The sequence below is a fragment of the Rhodnius prolixus genome, unplaced genomic scaffold (genome assembly GCF_049639745.1).
Source record: "Rhodnius prolixus isolate KJV_2025 unplaced genomic scaffold, Rpr scaffold_3, whole genome shotgun sequence".
Taxonomy (NCBI): Eukaryota; Metazoa; Arthropoda; class Insecta; order Hemiptera; family Reduviidae; genus Rhodnius; species Rhodnius prolixus.
In genome coordinates, this window is record NW_027411603.1 from 23032499 (window position 1) to 23054025 (window position 21527).

At 35.1% G+C, this 21527-nt stretch overlaps 1 protein-coding gene across 6 annotated transcripts in view; it reads left to right on the forward strand.

The window, feature by feature from the left end:
* The window catches only part of Abd-B (Homeobox protein abdominal B), a 202489-nt gene extending 183823 nt beyond the window's left edge, over positions 1–18666 (forward strand). For all 6 annotated transcript variants that reach the window (XM_074126788.1, XM_074126791.1, XM_074126787.1 and 3 more), the window contains one exon: positions 15390–18666. In XM_074126788.1, coding sequence (XP_073982889.1) covers positions 15390–15826 — 437 coding nt within the window. In that variant the 3' untranslated portion in view covers positions 15827–18666. The remainder of the gene's footprint in view (positions 1–15389) is intronic.
* The last annotated feature ends 2861 nt before the right edge of the window (positions 18667–21527 follow it).

Genomic DNA, 21527 nt, shown 5'->3' on the forward strand with positions numbered 1-21527 from the left:
GAACATTTCCAGACAACACTTTCAGACGTCTTAAAAGACAGTGGCCTCGCGATCTCCTCTCTGATGAAGAGAGTCAGTAGAAAGTAAAATGTTTTTGGAGTGTTACTGCTGGGTAACTTCTCCACTCTGTTATTCTGTTATTTATTGTTATCATTGTAGCTTATAACGCAAAATGCGTTGATTGTAACTAAATAAATGATAATATTTATACAACACAATACTCATCCAACTGCTGGCCCTAAGATTTCCGTTTCATAAGAACATCAAACAAGTTCCGGTGATGGAAAATATGGTTTTTAAATGAGAGAACCGTGTTCGTAGGCCGACAGTTCATTGTAAAAAGTCCAGGGCGCCAATGAACTGAAGAGTTGATGCGCCTTAATTAAAGAAAAACTTACAGTTCCTTCTCTTACTACTGTAAGTGTAAGATAAAATGAAAAAATAAATTTTTAGCATCCTGAAAAATTTATTATAATTTATGTTCTCAAACAGAATCAGTTACTTTTGTCTCTTCTAAACTGCTTTAATATTTATTAATGAATAATTTAAATTTTTTGTCATATTTTTTGTTCGTTAACTTGATTATTATTCTAGTTTTTTTGACTTTGTTTTCTATGAAATATGACAAGAAACATTTTTATGAATCATTTGCAACAAACTAGGGATCTACTAGAACATAACTAGAGGGGTAAAGACAGAAGAATTCGTGTCGCTTGGCTTTTAGAGAGAGTTCTCCCCTTCAACACTCGGGGTAACCCCGTCCTGTGGAGGGTACCTTAGCAACTACAGTCACATATCTATACACTCTCATCGATCTACATCGATCCAACCTCTATACACACACGGCAGTACTTTCTTCATGCGTTTACTCTCTCTCATGTCTTGAATAATTGTGCTGCCCAAGTAATCAAAGAATAAACACAATTTAGGAATTTGCTGCTAGTCAAGGAGCTCACTCTATCTATTTAATAGAGCATTATTTTTTAAGTTTACCCACTCTAAGCTAAACAAGTTATTTAACTCAGAAATATTTAACAAGCATCTAGATCTTAATCTAGGCTGTCCCCGTCTACTGTGCGCATCGTAACAAAGTTGCTCCTAGTTTGGACCAGACTCTCTTGAATACCTTTTTTATAAATAAACATATGTACAAACAACTAGAATCAGACTTTTATAATTCCTACTACTGTATTAAAGGTCATCTTATGAACTTTATAGATATATTATTTTTTTTATTTTATCGTTTTTTATTATAGTAATAGTTTCATTAAATGGAGAGGAGAGATTTCTATTTAAGACATCAGCACAATTTATTTGACCGTGATGTTTATAGTTTCCTAAAAGATTCAAGGTCAAACAATATCGTTTATTAATGATGGTTAATTTAAATTAACGTTTGCAGCTTAAGTTACGTAGAATCTAAGTTTAGATGGAGTTTAGTTTTCTTTTAATTTTATTTCAGGTGGGCTTTACACGTCAAACTACCAAATTATCTGTCCAGGTTAGAGACGACTAGCGAACATACTTTACTGTAAATTCTTATTATCATTAAATAAAATCTAAGTAGCCTAGACCGGGAATCGAACCCAGTACCAAAATACATCTTAGCTTTATGGGCCTCGCCTTTAACCGCTTGGCTAAAGTGGCGACTGAGATTTCGTATTTAAAGGACATTTAATTTCTTCATGTTTGTTGAAGAAGAATTAATGATCATGCTGACACTTGGTTGGAAATCCCAAGGGCAATTCATCTCGTTCATTCTTAATACCTATTTGACCTAGTGTCAAGTTTTGTGGCATCTTCTTCTTTATTCTTACAATCTGAGCCTAGGATGATGTGCTCAAGTATGATGAGTCGCTAATCAGTGGAAATGGTTAGAATAGATTAAATTAGGGCGGCCTTAAGGCCTACTCCACTGCGACCACTTTGGATCTATTGTGGCTCCCCTCACTTTAGAGTTTACCCTCCAGACCCGTCCGTTTAATCAGACTCTTAATTCTGGAGAGCGACTCTTGAGTAAAGCTCAGAGGCCTTGGTTTTTCCTCCTCGAGAAGTAGTCATACAAGCCATACAAGCCCTTCACACTGACACAACACGTGCAGACTGCCGTTTCCTCTTCTTCCTGACAGAACCTACAAAGTTCTATCATCTGCCAGGCCCATGCGATGCATGCGTTTTCTGGGGCCTGCAGTGGCCGGTTAATAGGACTACAATTATCCTTATTGCCCCACGGTCTTAATTCTGCAGTCAGCCTTGGCGAATAGCCTCTAATGAACTTCTTCGCCTGTCTCCGCCCAGTGGTGGCGAGCCACCACTCTTGAGACCTACTCTGCACCCATAAGTTATTGGCCGCAGACTTAACGCACTTCGAAACCCTTAAAACATGGTTCCGGGCCAACGAAGTGACCCGCAGAGCCTTCCCGGGCCAACAAATCTGCCACTTCGTTTCCCTTACGTCCTGAATGACCAGGTGTCCAAACCAGAAAGACCTTATTATGATCACTAATTTTTCTCAGGGCATTAGGAAATGATGCCGAATAGTTTTATGAGTTAGACACAATGACACACAATTCTAATACAGTCTAATTGTGCGGTTAATGTCCTTAGAGGACCGAATTAGAATTTCATGTTGTCAGGCATTCATTCATCTTTCCGTCTAAATCAAAATTGATTTTACAAAAACAAAAAATTGGGTAGGTTTTATTAAGGAGTTAATGCTGAATTGTTGAAAAAGTTAACTTATTTAGCTTACCCGGCCACGTTGGGAACTAGCAGTGTTTCTTGTGACAACACAGTCCCTCCTCTCAACAGCTCCAGGAAGGACACATCCTCCTCCATCGACGGTTAATGAAGACGGTCGGCCAGTCAACTAAGGAAAAGTTACAAAGAATGAAAGTCATGTTGACTATTTCCGCAATAGCTAATGAATATTGTATTATAAATTACCTATTTTTAAACAAATCACGGCACACCTTTCACTTTGTCTCACTATAATTGAAATAATGAAATAGAAAACTATAATTTTTGTACAAATATCTAAATATTGAAAGAAATTTAAGTAATTAAATTTAGAGTTAATCTACACGATTTTTTTTCCTGATCATGTTTTTAATTTTATATTGAATTAAATTATGTTCATTTTGTTTCAATATAGACACTACACCTAACTGACAAAGGGTTCTATCAAGAATTAATAGCCGGAAGTATGATTAAGTAAAGGATGTTTTACAGCTTCCGCATGTTTCTCGTTATTGTCCAGTATGTCTGCAGGTTGTTTAGCTACAAACAAAAATGATTTTTGGATCCCCAGCTATGAGGGTTCTTACATAGTACCCAGTTGTCTACTGTAGATTATAGGAATAGTTCTTCTAAGGATATTATTAGCGGTTATAATAATCACTTCCTGTATTTATGTTTCTTTTACTTCGAAGGAGAGATGCACCATTCTTTTGCCTTAAATATTCTTGTCGACATCGTTGGCTAAACCGTTTTCGGATTAAGCCAACTTCTTCCTTCACTTTTCAAACGCAAAAACATGAGATAAATTCCAGTTTTTTCAGAATGCAATAATTCCTCAACAGAAATTTTTTTAAAAGATGTTCCCTAAATTGGGAAAGAAGGTTATCCCACTGTGAAATATGAAAGAAATCAAGTGTAAAGGAGCTAGTCACATTTATCAGATAAAGTTTGCTTACAGAGTGAAAGGACGACCAAGGATGAAGTAAATCGATGAGAAGATTTTTTTGTTACCACAGTGTGTCCTTCCATAGTATTACGTGCGCCACATAGTATATATATATATATATATTTATAAAGTATTGGCAACACTTAGGTTTTGCTATACTGTAGTTCACAATGTGGACACATTTTTCACTGTTGTATTAATACTTTCAAAGTTGGCAGTCTTATAGAACAATCTCTTAGAGATTGTAGCAGTGAAAGGCTTCTAAAAATAGTAAAGTAGTTAGTAAGTTAGTAATTAAACAGATAAGATAATTAGAATAATTTAAAAACTAGAGAGCTAGCGGGAATTACAAATTAACAAGACTGAAACCTTCCCTCTTGTATGCCAAAAAGTTGTAACGTACGGTTATCCTTATTAAGAGCGGTTATTATTATGAGATATTTAAAAAGTTAAATGTATTAGCGAAATTTAGTATTTAATGGTAACCGCTGAAACGAAAGTAAACTTATTTTTCACTTTCCTGAACCTTTTTTTCCAAAAAAATGGGCATTTTGTTCTTTACAATTCTTGTGTACCCGTTACTTACTCGTATATTTATAGTTTTTTTTACTTTGTTTTTAGTTATGAGAATCAGATTTAATGCAGTTCTGGGAGACAGGTGGAATACGCTTACGTGTAAAATATCATTTCGGCGGTGAACCATTTTGGGTTTAAAATGTTTACAAGAATTAAATCTGTGGCTTGGTGCAAGAAGTGCCAATGTCAGATTTTGGTAAAAATGAGTAAAATATCTGTTTTGATATATTAAGCATCCAAATTTTTCTTGCAAGAAGTGCCAAAATCAAGTTCAAAGTAGTAACTGAGTTACTAAAACTTACTAGTGCCAATTTCAAAATTTAGCATCAATACTCCCTGGTAAACCAAAGAGGACGTACACTCGTAATCTTTTTTATGACATTGGTACTTCTTGCACCAAGCCACAGAAATATATAAGTCCAAAGGAGGTTAGAAGTTTGAGAGTTGTAGTAAGCCCAAGATTTTGTTTCTTCTTAGTCTTCATTCCCCTTTTACCACTATAGCGGTGTCGAGGACGACTTGCGTAGCTTCGTCCCTATCCTGTACCATCTCTTTCCTTCTTCTCCTGTCCCAAACTCTTTCCTGGAAACTCTATTGAACATCTTATTTTGCCAAATTCTCCTTGGTCTTCCTCTCTTCCTGGAACCTGTCACTCTGGTTTCATATACTCTCCTCCGCTAGATTTCCCTCCTCCATTCTCCATAACATGGCCAGCTGGCTGGTTGCTGCAACAATCTCTGCTGCGGGCTTTACTTTTAAGGTTCCTCCTAACATACACGTTCCTAACTTAGTTTCTTCTAGTTTTCGCTCATATTTTTCTTATTTACATAGCTTGGGTAAAGCTTTTGTGCCTTTTCCTGAAGGTCCAGGACTCGCTGGAATATGTACACGGCACTTCTTGCCGCTTTGAAGACTTCTGGCTTTCCTAAGAGCGCTTGTCTCAAAGCGCGAAAGACTTTTCCTGCGGTAGCCACTCTCTTTCCTTTATCTCTTCATCCAGAGTACCTTTTAGGGAGATATGGACGTCCAGATACTTAAAGGTATCTACCTGCTCTATCTCTGTCCCATTAACCTGATCTTCTCTTTCCTATGCTATCACCATGGTCTTAGTTTTCTCTGGATTCAGCTGTAGTTAGTTGTAGGGTGCTGCAGTCGTCCGCCCTGCGATTATACTTGTATAGAAAGAGAGAGGTTGATGAGCCGGCACGATCGATGTTTGCTTGATGGAGTCATGCCATGTAAATTGATATCCAGCTGTGGCAGATTTTATTTTAGCTTAAATCCAGCATTTAAGAAATATTTAATTGAAATATTTTTTTCTACAATGTTTATAATTAGAATGAATTATTAATAGATAACAGAACAAAATTAAAAAAAGAAAAAAAGAAATTGTATTTAATATATAGATATATATTTAAATGGAGTCGACTAGCGTGTCTATCATTGCAACTGCCCCCGCTCCGCTGGTTATCTAAACTGGCGGATCAGTTCGCGTGTTTAACGGTTTTCAACATTGTTGTTAATCCGCATATAATATATTTCCTCCGACATTTTTCATTACATTTGGTTCTATCTCTACTTTGGATGTAATCCTAGATATGTTCCTCCTTCAACCAATTTTTAAATTTTAGACTTCTAAACTTCTGAGGTTATTTTCACAATACGAGGTGTGTTCAAAAAGTAACGGGAATTTTCGTTTTTTGAAAAAAATATTTATTTATTCATCTACATTAATATTGTCGCCTTCAAAGTAGTCCCCTTCGCATACAATACACTTGTGCCAGCGCTTTTTCCAATCCTCGAAACACTTCTGAAACTCGATCTTTGTGATAGCTTTCAGCTCTTTCAGCGATTCGCTTTTAATGTCATCTATGCTTGTAAAACGACGGCCTTTTAATGTTCTCTTTATGTTTGGAAATAGAAAAAAGTCACATGGAGCCATGTCTGGCGAATATGGAGGCTGGGGCATCGTTAAAGTTTTGTTTTTGGCCAAAAATTCACGAAGAACAAGCAATGAAGTGTGAGCAGGTGCATTATCGTGGTGCAAAATCCATGAATTGTATTGCCACAAATCCGGGCTTTTTTTTAGGAATGCTTCACGCAAACGGCGTTGAACTTGTAGGTAGTACTCCTTATTGATTGTTTGACCTTGTGGCAAGAATTCATGATGCACTATGCCATTAAAATCGAAGAACACAGTGAGCATAACCTTCACATTCGACCGCACTTGTCGAGCCTTTTTCGGTCTTGGCGATCCAGAATGCCTCCACTGGGACGATTGAGCCTTAGTTTCGACATCATATCCGTAAACCCATGTTTCGTCACCTGTTATAACACGTTTCAGTAGATCCGCATCGTTGTCGACTTCATTGAGTGACTCTTGAGCAACTTCCATTCTCCGCTGTTTTTGTTCGAAATTCAACAATTTTGGAACAAATTTTGCTGCCACACGTTTCATACCCAAAACATCCGAAAAAATTTCATGGCATGAGCCAATTGATATGGCAACATCATCAGCGACTTCTCTGATTGTGATTCGGCGATCGTTCATAACCATTTCTTTCACTTTTTTCACGTTTTCATCGGTTGTTGATGTGCTTGGACGTCCAGGTCGTTCGTCATCTTCAACGTTTTCGCGGCCATCTTGGAAACGCTTATACCACTCGTAAATCCTTGTTTTACTCATAGCAGACTCACCATATGCCTTTATTAACATTTCACACACTTTATTACACTTTATTTCATTTTTTACGCAAAATTTAATACAAATTCTTTGATCCATTTTTTTTAACAAACAAAAATCGCCAAGCTCGAAAAACACGTCTAACCTTAACGGCTGCCACTTAAGAAGTAAACAATGAATATTACTGAAAATTTTATCGTACTTCAGGGGCATGTGTACCAACATAATAAAAAAAAAAAATTTACAATCAGACTCTCCAAACCCTGTTCTAGTAAATAGTTATTATAATTAAAAATCATTCTATTTCGGATAAGTTAGGTAGCAATTCGGACTTTTGCTAGTGTTTTTAAAGCATACGAGGGTCATTTGAAAAGTCCGTGCAAAGTCAGAGAGATAGCACTACTGGCGCGTATCGTGATTATGTTTAGTTAGTAGCCTCTCTTGGAAGAACACACACCAAGTTTCAGCCAGATCGGTCTATTTCTTTGTGTTTGGCATTCGTTTGAATCGAAGAAGTCGAGTGATTTTCAAAAAATGGACGAAAAAGAATTTCGTGTGTTGATTAAACACTACTTTATGAAAGGCAAAACGCCTCAGGAGACTAAAGAGAAGCTTGATAAACATTATGGTGACTCTGCACCTTCGATTAGAACAGTTTATAAGTGGTTTCAAAATTTTCGGAGTGGCCATATGGGCACAAGTGACGCTGAACGTTCTGGACGCCCTGTTGAGGTTACTACTCCAGAAATCATTGATAAAATCCATGATATGGTGATGGATGACAGAAGAGTGAAGGTGCGTGAGATTGCTAGTGCTGTGGGCATCTCGAATGAACGGGTACCTAATATTTTGCATCAAAATTTGGACATGACAAAGCTATCCGCAAGATGGGTGCCGCGATTGCTCACGCTTGACCAAAAACGAAATCGTGTAAGGACGGTTTGCAGCTGTTCCAGAAGAATCCGCAGGACTTTAAGCGTCGTTTCGTCACTGTGGATGAAACATGGATACATCACTACACTCCTGAGACCAAAGAACAATCTAAACAATGGGTTACCAAGGGGGAATCTGCGCCAAAAAAGGCGAAGAACGTTCCTTCGGCCGGAAAGATTATGGCGACTGTCTTTTGGGATTCGCAAGGAATAATCCTCATCGACTATCTGGAAAAGGGTAAAACTATTACAGGTGCATATTATTCATCGTTATTGGACCGTTTGAAAACCGAGCTGCAAGAAAAACGCCCACGATTGGCCCACAAAAAAGTCCTTTTCCATCACATGTGCTCACCAGCTCACACCTCAGCAGTTGTGGTCGCAAAATTAATGGAAATAGGGTTCCAACTCGTTTCACATCCCCCCTATTCTCCAGACTTGGCTCCCTCGGACTACTATTTGTTCCCGAATATGAATAAATGGCTGGCGGGAAAAAGATTTTATTCAAACGAGGAGGTGATTGCAGAAACGAATGGCTATTTTTCAGACTTGGACAAATCCTATTATTCGGAAGGGATCAACAAACTAGAGCAGCGTTGGACGAAGTGTATAAGCCTAAAGGAGACTATGTTGAAAAATAAAAAAGGTTTACCTCCAAAAATTAAGTAGTTTTTATTTTTGCACGGACTTTTCAAACGACCCTCGTATATTATGAAATGAAGACGACCCAGTCTGTAACATACAGTCCTGCACTAGTAAATAGTTATTAAAATTAAAAATCATTCTATTTCGGACAAGTTAGGTCGCAATTTCGACTTTTTCTATTGTTTTTAAAGCATATACCATAAAGTATGTAACCTACAGTCCAGTTCTAGTAAATGGTTATTTAATAATGGTATTATTAAAATATTTTTAATAATTAAAAGTTAAACATTTTCAAAATTTATTTTTTAGAGTTCAAAATTTTCCAATATCTACTGTGACTTAAACTTCTATTTTTAGTCTATTCCCTCAGTTTTAATAAATTAATGGATTATCAAAAACCAAAATTACTTTTCTGTTGGATCCTCTGCATTAATTTACTAAGCCATATTTAACTTCTATTAAAAATTACAATTTCTATATTCCAAATATTTGTGCCATTTTTTTTTTTATTATTAACCTTAAACGTTTATGCGCTAATAGATTCCTCAACAATAAAGATATGTTTGTAAAAAAAAGTAAAAAATATAAGAGCGTCATTAGAGAATATCCATCTTTTTTGAGATAAGCTTGCGATTTATATTGTGACTGTAGCAGCGGAGTAGATAAGAAGCTTCGCTACGTAGTTTGCTGATTGTCATTCCTAGAAATAAAATTGTTGTAACTCCTTTTATTTGGTTAAATTTTAATTAATAGAGAAATATTTCATTTTAAATGAAGTTTATTTTCTATGTCAATTTGATATTTTTTAATAAATTGATAAAAAGTGTTTAGGCAAGGAATTTGCTAAATAGTTAGCGAACCGGAATCCCACGTGTAGATCCCTGGTAGCCCCTTAATTTTCTCTATTAAGCTCCTTACAGCTGTCCGGTGTTGGACAATGTTATGAAATGAATGAATACCTTCCGGAAGTCAGCAGTGCACTGAAAAAAAATCTCTGGGTGCCAATGGTCTAAGACAGGGGGACCCCAAACTTTTTACACAGGGGGCCAGTTCCCTGTCCCTCAGAACGTTGGAGGGCCAGAATATATTTAAAAAAAAACTATTTAATGTAAAAAAACAAAAACAAAACGGGAACAAATAAAATATATTTAAAATAAAGAACAAGTAAATTTAAATCATCAAACTGCCCAGTATTTCTGTGGGAACTATGGACCTGCTTTTGGCTAATGAGATGGTCAATGTCCGGTTTAGTTATGGTGCTCAAGCCTTTCTTCCTACTTCTGCTGTTATTTTTCGGAGCCGTGATGCGTGCGTCCCGCGTCACCGGATATAAGTACTGTACATGAGCGACGCAGCGCTTTGCGGCACCGCCAATGAAAGAGATGCCCCTTCCGAAAGTGCGGCGGGGGCCGGATAAATGTCCCTCCGACGATGGGGTCGCATGTGGCCCGCGGGCCGTAGTTTGGGGACGCCAGGTCTAAGAGGTTGACACTCCTAAAATTAAAATAATAATAAAATTATTGATGTTTCCAATCATTTATCCAGCTGACCAAATAAAATAAAATTTTAACCATATTGTTAGGAACGATTAAAGTGAGCTGAGGTCGTTTATGCTCGCAGAATTACCATGCTCATATTTTATTTGATTTTCTTGATTCAGTTTGTTTCCTGCTCAAATTATTGAACTGTTTCTGCTCTAAAATAAATTGTTGCTTTACGCCATCTATTAAAAGTTGTCTCCCTTAAGAATGTTGAACATGAAAATCACAATTAGTGCAGAATCGCAAAACTATTGAATTAATAACTAGCTAGTCATCCAGGTGTGACTTAAACTGGATCATTTATTTCTTTTGTTGCTGGAACAAGATTACTTCATCATTACTAATTGCATTTTTTTTTTTAATTATTATTTCTGTGCTACATTCCTCGCTAATTCACATCAGTCTTTTCTGGTTCTGAATTACGTCCACTGTGTACCTAGCACAAGCATCCATTCTTATGATTCATTACTTTGGATCTTCCTTCAGGTTCGCTTTCCATTCATCTATCTTTTTTAGCTAATCTCTTGCTCTCCTTTTTCTCTAATTGGCTATATATTATACCACTACATTCTTTGCCCTTTATTTTCTGTGAGACTATTCGACAATCCTCTAATATCTCTTTATTGCTTCTCATTTCCAAATCTCATTCTCCTAGTTGGGTCCAAATATTCTTCTGGAACCTTTTATCTCCTAAAATCGGAGCACTTAAAGAATACTTTTATCCGTTTGGTTTCTGTATCCAAATTTCAGTCCAGAGGCGGGTTACGTTTTTGTAAATAAGGTTATAATACCTGCGAAATTTTCTATAGCTAATTTCTCTTCTATTTTTAAAGATACCACATGAAAAAAATTTATTGGATTTATTTATTTTTAAACTTTTATTGGAATTTGCAACTGCAACGATTGTTGCATCAAGCAAATGTGGTACCTGATAAAAAAAAATACGTGAAAATCACGAGTGGAGAAGGCACCCAGTGGTGTCGCTCCAGTAACGTGCTCTTGCTATACTGCTCTCACGATAAGAGGCTATCTTCTCTTCAATCTCCTTAGTGGATTACCTGGTAATGTGGAGGAAGATAGGTGTTCTATGAGAGGGTTAGGATGAGCTGCTGTAGAGGAATGCAATTTGAGAAAACGAGTTTTTAGCAAGATCTGCAATGAAAGGGATTTTGAGGTCAGTATGGATAGTGGAGGTTAGATATATAGAACGGAGCATTAAGAAGTTTTCGAAGTATTTTTTGACTGTAATGTCTGGAGGCGTAGTGAGTTAGAACGCTTAGTCGATCCCCCATACTTCGAAGCCGTATGACCAAATAGGTCGCAGTAACAGTAGATATAAGAGTCTTTTGTTATGTGAGTTAAGTTTCGAACGTTTGTCACGTAGTCTGGCGAGAAGTTTTGTAGCGTTGGTTAGTTCCTTGTCTTTTCTGTCTAGTATGGGAATTCCATGTCAACCGTTTGTCTAGGTGCAGTCCAAGGTAGCGTACTTTGTCCACAGTCGGTACAGGAGTTTGGTTCAAGATGACAGGAGGTAGGATTTTCCATCTAAGAGTAAATACTATAAATTTTGATTTCGTAACGTTAGTTTTGATTCGCCATTTTAAAAGCCAGTCCTGTAAGTGGTTGATATTTACTTTTTTTTAAAGATAGTAATTTTAAAATATTTTACACATTTTTAAAATTTCAATTTCATATTGTTGTCTATAACGAGAGGCCGGGATATGCACTGAAAATACTTCGGACGCCAACAACCTCAGATGTTGACGAATACTCGCAGTTTAGAACTTTGGGTTCCAAAGATTTTTGTTTTTGTTTTTAAATCGGTTATTTGCTGCTAGTAAAGATGGAAAAAAAATATCAGCCCAATTTATAAATAATAAATTATCTTAAGCAGAATAATTTGATAATACTAATTGCAGGGAAAAAAATGCGGAATTGAATTACTTCTTTGTAAAAGCTATACTATTTCTTACTTCCCTGTTCACATAATTCAGTTGATATGAACATAAATATAGATATGAACCGAACTGTGTCTTTATCAAGATGCCCCTGGCTGACAGATCTTGCTGCCTTATCACTGTCCTCGTTACGCATCGCCTCACTTATTGTTCAAGCTTCATCTGTTTATATGTATATATATATATTTATATATATATAGAAGAATGTGTGTGTTAGAGAGAAAGTATTTTAAGTATTTCATTTATTTTATTGTCTAGAAGAACTTATACTTCCCAAATGAATAAACAGGCTGCAATTATTTTTAGAATTTATTGCAATTAAATATGATTATTTTAATAAATATTTGGTTACAGGTGTCCTTTTCTTAATGGGTGCTTGTGTATGTACGAACTAATTCCACATCTTCAGCTTAATCTCTTAACTTGATCGCTTATTGTGCTTTTGATTGCCTTTAACTCAGTTTTCCGTTATTAGGTGGTAGTATTTGTTTTTAGAGTTGAATAATGAGGTGAATTTCGACCATTAAAAAAAAAATCAAACGATTGGATGTAGGAAATCAATATCTTTATTTTGTGCAGCAGTTAATTATATGCTTGAGCAAAGGTGGGTATTTTGTCTCTCAGGAAGATGAGTCTCGCCATCGCAATGGTAGAGAAAACGGGTGTCAAACCATTTTAAAATTATCTCTATCCACCAAGACCTAGCAAGTACGTGCAGTCTTCTAAGCCTCCAATGGCGTAATCACAGCATCTCGGCGCTGTCTTGAGAAATCTGCGTTAACTTTAGCGAAAGTTCACGAAAGAACACTTTGAACTGTAGGATTTTCGTCACAGTCTTGGGCTAGCAGCAGAACTTTTCCGGTTCTTTTTTAAGTTTGTGAGAACCTTTCTGGACCAGTTATGGTCCTTCTCTTTGTTCTCTCCAAATTCCCTCCATGTTCTGGCACTTACAAGCTCATTGGCTTGAAGGAAGACTAAATGGCTAATTTCTGATCTTTCCAGGGTTAATATTGTGACAAGGTTTCTTCCAGGCTTCTCCTCTGTAGAGCTTTGTGACAGAGATAAAAACCTCCATTCTTCTTATGTCACATTGTTTGGGCTCAGAGGCCAAATTAAGGTTCAGATTCTTTCCTTTATGCAGATCTCTCGTGGAAAAGCTGGTTTTTTTAGGTTATTCTAAATTCCTGAGAGAGATTGTTTGGGATCGTATCCTAGACTCCAATCTGTTAATTTATTTCTATTTTGGAAGCCATAAAAGCCCAACGGCCCTTAGTATAACCCAGGAAGACAAATAATAAATAAATAGGTATAGTGATGCTTCCTCAAAAAGTTTAGAAGAAGTGAACGTTTCAGCCTGATGAGTTATTTTTGTGGCTAGTGTCCTTGAAGAACTAAAATACAATCTTCTCCTAACTGGAGGATTCTAAGCGATCTTAATCCATCTAACATCACTTTCTATGGCTCAGCCCCACCAATCGTGCATGAACTTCCATCCTCTTCAACTTAGCAAGCCATCTGTTAAGATTGCTATCCTAACATTAACGTTGTTTTTCTCCATACGCTCCTTTATTATGTATTGCTGTGGGAGTTATTTTAGTACATCTCTGAGATTCATCCTTCCATTGCTGCCATGAATTTATCATTTATTACCCCTCTCTTTTTCAACCTGTTTCACCTCTTTCCTTGTTCCATAATTAGAGCGAACAATCCATCTGTTTTTAACACATCTTTGTAGTCCAATCAATAGACACGTAAAGATTAAACTGATCGAGGACCCGAACCTATCTTGTATTAATTGAGAAGATTTTTATTCCAATATTTTAAAACTATTAGAACCTACTTAATTTACAATAGAATTAATTAATAAGATTAACTAATGCAAGGTGAACTATTTAAAAATGTCAACTTCGTATAGAATTTTTTTTAAATATACTAATTTATTATCTAATGTTCCACGAAGTTTTCAATTCTTTGTACAACTATACTGCAGAATAAGTGCTCCATCAAGTTTGCACTTAAAAATTATAACATAACATGCACATATTTTCAAGTTCGGGATCATCTCACAAATTGGAGTAGTCTCCAACATTTATATAAGGTTACTTTTTAATAATACAAAATATCCTTTTAATATTAACAGCTGTACCTATTTTTCTTTTGCAGAAAAAGACAATCTAGTCTATTTCTTGTTAAGATGTAATTTTTTTTTCTTAAGTTTTAGAAATAAAAAAGGTATTTACGAACGACTGACGTGGAACCCCCACACGAGACTCAGACGAATTGACCTCAATCTGAGGTATAAAATGTAGAAAAGACTACTCGACAAACGTTCTAAAGTGACCCTGACGTACAAAAGAAAACTATATACCGCCCTACTTGCCACAATATGGACGTACGGAGTATAACTCTACGGAAGTGCCAAAAAATCGAACATCAACCGCCTTCAAACCTTACAATCTAAAATCCTGAGAACAATAGTTAACGCTCCCTTCTACGTCTCCATTCACACAATACACTCTGATCTAAATATTCCTCTTGTTACTGAAATAGCCCAATCTCGCTACACAAAACTCCACTCAAATCTACACAGTTATTACAACCCTCTGATCCACAACATGTCTACCACAACACTTCCTTCCATAGCGCAGACTATAGCGGCGTTGGCGACCATCTCAACACATAACGCCGATCTCCTAGGATGGTTGCTGGGTAAGCTTGCCAACCTGACGAACTAACGACTTCCATCACTGGATGCTCCGTACTTTACTCCACTCATGCCTCTTGGCGCACATACATGTGTACGTGTATGTGTATTTGCGCTATCCTTATCTCTCATCTCTTTTTCTTGCTGCACATTGCTTGCAGTTGCAAAATAAGTAAACAAATGGAGAAGTTATACAATATATATCTGAAGGTTTAAACAATAACAATTGAGACACTGAATGAATTTAAAGTCACCAATCTATTAATATCACTTCAGTAGAGCACCTTTATAATTTATATTTATTTATTATTAATATCTCGAAATTAAGAAAATATTGGTTACATTTCATAATTATTTTTTATTTTATATTTATTTCATTTTTCCATGAATCAATTCTTGATATATTTATGTATTGACGCAAATATATAAGTATAAGCCACAGCTTAAATGTAGAAATAAATACAAGTTAAAAAAGATTTTTTGCGGCATTTTTTAATAAACAATACTTTTTAGTGCATAATTTTTTGTAAATAATAAAAGTTTTTTGTAAAACTTGGGCATCCTAAAAAAAATAATTAATTCCAGCATCTCGGGATATTTAAATATGACAGTGTGGGATGAAATTGCCAAAAAAGTTTACTGACCATCCACTGTTTGTGTTACAGCTGCCTCGCTGACGGGCGTCAACATGTCCAGCATGGGAGTAAGTAATAATCCATTGGAGTGGACTGGCCAAGTCACTGTAAGGAAAAAACGTAAACCTTATTCAAAGTTCCAAACATTGGAACTTGAAAAAGAGTTCCTATTTAATGCGTACGTTTCAAAACAGAAACGATGGGAATTGGCACGTAATTTAAATTTAACCGAACGACAAGTGAAAATATGGTTTCAAAATAGGCGAATGAAAAATAAGAAAAACAATCAAAGACAAGCGGCCCAACAACAGAACAACAATAATAATAATAGCGCGAACGCTAACCACCATGGAGGCGGCGCTGGAGCCGGTGGTGCTGCTGTGGGGACGCACCACGGTGCTGCGGCACACCATGTGGTCACCGCACATCATCCGGCCACCAACGGGGCCTTGAAACATCATCAGTGACCTTCGCCCTTCTCTGGGGTCATGTTCGGTCATCATCACCATCATCACCACAATCAGCATCACGGCGTAGCCACTTAAATGTATTAAGCCTACATCGTGTAGCAAACACTGGAGTTGGAGGAGGAGGCTCTATCTAGTCAGCCGTGGGGGTATGTGGTGTTTTGTTTATATAATACTATAATCCAATATAAAGTAAGGTGGAATGCCTCTCTTTTTTGACAATCGGATGACCGTTGTTAACAATAAACTTTACCGACCTCAGAGATATATGCAACTATAAATAAAACAAAGTGTAATAATTAGTGTAACAGAGTGATGGACAGAAACAGAGAAAAAGACAGAAAACTTTAAAATGAAAAATAATCCGATCTCAAAATTATTTCTCCGAATGAACACATCGCTCTAGCAGAAGTACGCGATGATTCAATGCTTTAAGATAAAACGAACTGTCACAGTTCCAATTGTATTATTAAAATTTATTATTTTTTAAAGAAATAATAACTTAGGCATTTTGAATTTTAATTTTCTTTTCTCTTTATTTTTGCTGGGTGATAAATACCTTATAATACAAATAAATAAATTTTGTTTATAAAAATTTCGTTTTTATTAGGCGTCTAGAATGTTTTTAGCAATTAGTTATCAGTAATGTTGTTCCTCTTAAGTTTGCTACTATAAATTAAATTTAAAAAAAAAAATCATTTCTTTTTTCTTTAATTTATTCTTTGTTACGTTTTTATAATAATTATTATTATTTCTTTGAGTTATAATAAATTGTTTTTGGTTTGACTTTGCTAAGGAATGAAATAGAAATGGACATCTGGTTTACTGTCACAACGAGAATTTGTGAATATTTATTTATTATTATTAGTATTATTATTATAAAGACTGAATTATTTTTAACATTTTTCAGTCTTTTATAAATAAATAGCGATTTTTCAACGATTTTATACATGGTGTTCATAAACCATTTACACTTTGTTTTAAAAAGTGTAATTTATATTAATATTTGTTTTTTTACAGCCTCTTGAAATTCGAAATGAATTTAAATTTTACTGAAAGTGGCATTACAGTGTCCTGTAGTTTTAGTTTATTCATTAAATTCTGTCCCAACTGTGAAGTCGCTTTAGCTCTTTTCAAATAGAAGCTCATTTCTAGTTCTGTCTCTTCGTATAGGGGACATTCAAATCTTTTCAAGTAAAAGTGATGTCTGGTTAAAACGGTAGCATTTTTGAGAGTTAAACGAGCGAGTTCGCCAAAACCCAATTACTTAAGTGGTTATGTTAGCTAACTCTTTTACCCTTTGGGGCAGAAGTTGTTAAATTTGTGCTTGTCGTTATAAGTGAGGACATTTGAAGATTCTTTCTAAGAGAATTTGTCAAAAACCTCGGTTTTCTAGAAATGTCTTTTTTCATAAATTCTCGAGAATTTCAGACAAAACTTCCTTTTAAGTTTTTTAAAAACAAAAACTTTTTTTTTAAAGAACTTTTATTAAAATTTATCATTAAAACTGATTGGACTGAAGAAAGGGCAAGCACAGTTGATTTAGTTTTCCACCGTACCATTCATTGTCTTGAAGAATTTAGAGAAAAATGTGACTGTTTGATATATCAAGCTAAATTTCTCTTCTTTAAACTGTAGAATGAGGCCACTATATAATCTTCTTTACATCATCTAAACTTTAGAAATTGGTTTGGCAAGACCCTTACTTAGCCATCGTCATGCAAGCTAGAGGTAGGCTGCATTATATGCGTACGATGGTCGCGGTTAGGGATCCTGGGTTGGAATCTAGCTGCCGGCCCTTAAATCGCTCTTCTAGCTTCTTCCAGCTCTCGGTCCGGTGGTGTCCAGCAGTGCACTGAAACAGAATCTGTGCGCCAATTACCTCAGATGTTGAGGTTGAAATAAATAAATTAAAAAAACAGAACAGAAGAGCTAGATCGGGGCTGCTATTACTCGGTAACTCGGAGTTCGCTGAAGAAACCTGAAGAATTCAAAAATAAAATCTTGTGCCAAAAATTAATTCATCATCAGAGTCATGAGCATATTTATGTCTTCAACCCGTTTATAACCTGCAATTTAAATCGTTGTTGTTTATAATTTCAAAAATTCTTTCTAAACCAATTCTTACTTCCCGGATTATAAAACTTATCGTTTAGTTCTTAATTAGTTTATCACAAAACGCGACACTTATTTAAGGCGAATTAATCACCTTAATTAATTAATCTTCCAAAATTTGCAAAAAAAACCCATGTTTTGTCTTTACTTCTTTTTTTTGTAATAAAATGCTGTCGGTAAAACAATACTAATTATAAATTACACTTTTTTGCTAACAAATAAAAGAAATTGTTTTGTGGACAACGTGCATTATACAAACTAATTGTAAATTTTTGATCATTAGATGTATTTCCTCGAAGCAAAATAAAAGTATTTATATAGATATATATATAAATAATAATAAATATTGTACAAATCACTAAGTGTTTATATATTTATCGCTACGGTCGCTGTAATATATAGCTTTACATGTCAACTATTACTTCTTTTTTTTTCTTGATTTTTTGTTTTAAAGAAATCTAAAATTTTCAGTTATTTTTTAAAGTTTATTTTGTGTACGTATTTTAAGATTTAAGAAAAAAAAAAAGTTTCATATTTCTAGATTTGCAAATTTTTAACAGCTTTATGTCTAGTAACTAAAAAAATGTAATTAAAAAAACAAAAAAAGAGTAAATACATATATGTATTACAAAACAGGAATACAAGAAAAGTTATTAATTATATACACAAATTAAAAGAAAATAAAATAAAAATTATGGGGAAAATTAAGTTATGTCCATTGTTGCTCAAAAGTATCCAAAAAAAATAGTAGATTCCCTGGAAATACTCTGTGTACCACAGTCTCCCAGGTTCAATTAATTATAGACAAAATAAAAATTAAGTAGTGCAATATGTAATAAAACTACCTTAGAATTTAGCGTGTTAATTATAATAATTATTACATATTTAAAAATGAAACAAAAATTAGGCAATTTTTTGGAAAATATTGTTTATTTTCATTGTTTTCTGTACAAGAAGATGATTATAGTTTTCTATAACATTTAATTATGATTTGATTACTGTTTTAAAAGTATAATCTTTCTGGTATTTCAGTTCAGCGTTTACAGCTGGAAGAACGTGGGTGATCAGTTTCTAGGTTTCCACAATTTGGTGTCCATCCAAAGAAGCTCTAACTCTTTTAAGCGCAGATTCTGTGAGCAAATTCCAACAGTTTCAGTTAAAGGATATGATGGAGACAAAGTAAAATTCCCACAAATAGGTACCTCACTGTGACAATGCTCTCGCTAGTTGTCTGAAATTTGAAATTACTTTCCAAACCGACCGGCATTTTTCAATCGTGATAGATTTTTCCGATCTTATTCACCAAATTTTCCCCAATATTTCTATAGAACAATTTTTTCTTTTACCTATTTCCTCTTCAACTAGATCTTAAGGTAACCTTTCATCATTTTCGTGAAAAAAGTCTCGATGTATACAAAAGTTTTACCAAAAATTGTTGTCGCCCGTGTTTGAAGCTTTTTTGACAAGAGATTTTACGAATTCTTTCGAATTTTTTTTGGGCATTGGCTTTCGCCGTACAGCCAGAGTATCGTCTAGGTGCTTATTACTAGAATATCACTCACTCTCCATTCTTACTTATAAATACATTCGCTTCACACATTCATCCCTCTACTATATACAACTATTTACATAAACCTTACAACTAATGGATGGATCAGTACTCTATATTCCTGCCATCCTTATAGCTTAACCGAAATTAAAATCACGTAATCCTTCTCTAATCATTTTCTTCCATTCATTCTAATCGGCTATAACTTTTAAATACATTCATATTTCATTGCTAGCTCTGCTATAGATTTAAGTTGGTGGAGAATGATATGTCTTCGTAGCGAAATGGTGCATCTAAATACCTGTATAAGTCGTCAAACATTCGTTTCCTTTCTACCACATAACGTGGACATATCATTATTACATGTTTGAAATCCTCCTCCTCAAAAGCAATCTACGCAAACAGCGATCCGCATACAGCGTGGTTCTCTCTCAGCCTGCTTATTGTCGTAACAACCCATTTATTAGTGACAGTTCCCTTAAACCATGATTGTCTAGGTAACTGATCTGCCATAGTTTTATAGAATCTCCCTTTATTACTATTACTGTAATCTGTCTACCATTTTTGTAGTGCTGCTTTTGCAATTCTTCCTCAGTCTACAGTGATAAGCTACTTTCATATTTTCCTCGTTTACAAAGCATAAACATAATTTATGAATATTTCAAGATTTGCCCTCGAAAAGCTACCAAAAAATTGGTAATTTCTACCTGGAGGAGCTCTTAATCTTCAGCATCTCTAAGAAACTCTTGACCATAAGACACCATTGCTTTGCTGTATCAACCCATGGAAGGTGAATGAACTATAAGAGTTATATTAGATTAGATTAGATATTAGATGGGACGGGACCTACGCCCCACGGCACCGCAGCCACAGAACACCTATTGTGCCAGCCCCTTCTTAGTTCTAGTAAGCGAACCTTTCCCTCCTAAAGAGGTTGAGGACTTTCCCTACTAGTTCTTTTTGCGCTACTATCTCCTTCGGCCTCAGCGTTCCAAAGGTTTCATAGCGCAAACGCTCGATTGCCACGCTATCGAACAACAGGTGAGAGGCCGTTTCCTCTTCTTCCTGACATAATCTGATTTCTACCCAAACACAGGGTCTCTTTGGTTCTTTGTTTACACAGCCAAGGCAAAATCTTACTGTGTTTAACCCCAGGACACATCATCCAGTTTTTTTCGTACTCCCTCCAGATCCAATCTCTGAGAGCCACACGAACCGAACCCCTGGGGTGATCCCCAGGACACTACAAGAGTTAAGAGAGAGAAAGCAATATTTTTATTTAATTTTTTTTAAGACACCTCCTAAGATGTTTTTGCCTGTTTTCTCCTAATCCGTTGATGCAATTTAAAGTTGCAACCAATCTCATTTAAGATAGATTGTTAGAAAACCTACACTTTTTGTATCGTTACACTGTTTAAGATTTTTTTTACTTTCGTTTCTTTAATCAACTAAAATTGAGCACTGCGAAATTTATGTTTAGAATCTACAGATCTGATCTGATCCCTGTTTGTTGATTACTTTTTTGTCTACCAATCCGTATCGTCCAACTTCTCCCAGCTGATTTATGTTAACTGCAAAGACTGTTGATTACTAATCTAATTTTTTAGATTGTTTAAAAACAGAAAGAGATTAAAAATATATTAGCAGAAACATTTTTAAACTTGACTGTACAGAAAACTGAATCTTCCTAAAACAGACCGGGATAATCCATTCTATTTTTGCCCTCTACCCTCTGAGTTTGTTTTGTTTAAAAATAAAAATCCATCTTATAAATTGTTGTATATTTTGTTTAAATATTTTGTTATTTGTTTTCAATGTAATATTTTACTGCAAACGTATATTTAACTATAGAATCCCTTTTGTACAAAAAAAATAAATAAATAAAAAGGTAAATCGAATATTTTAACAATTTGTCTCATAAATATTTTTTATTTATATTTTTTACAAGACTAAAAACGAATACAGCATTGTATAATAATAATTAAAAAATAAATTTATAACAAAACAAAAAATAGGTTACCATTTAATAATTGAATA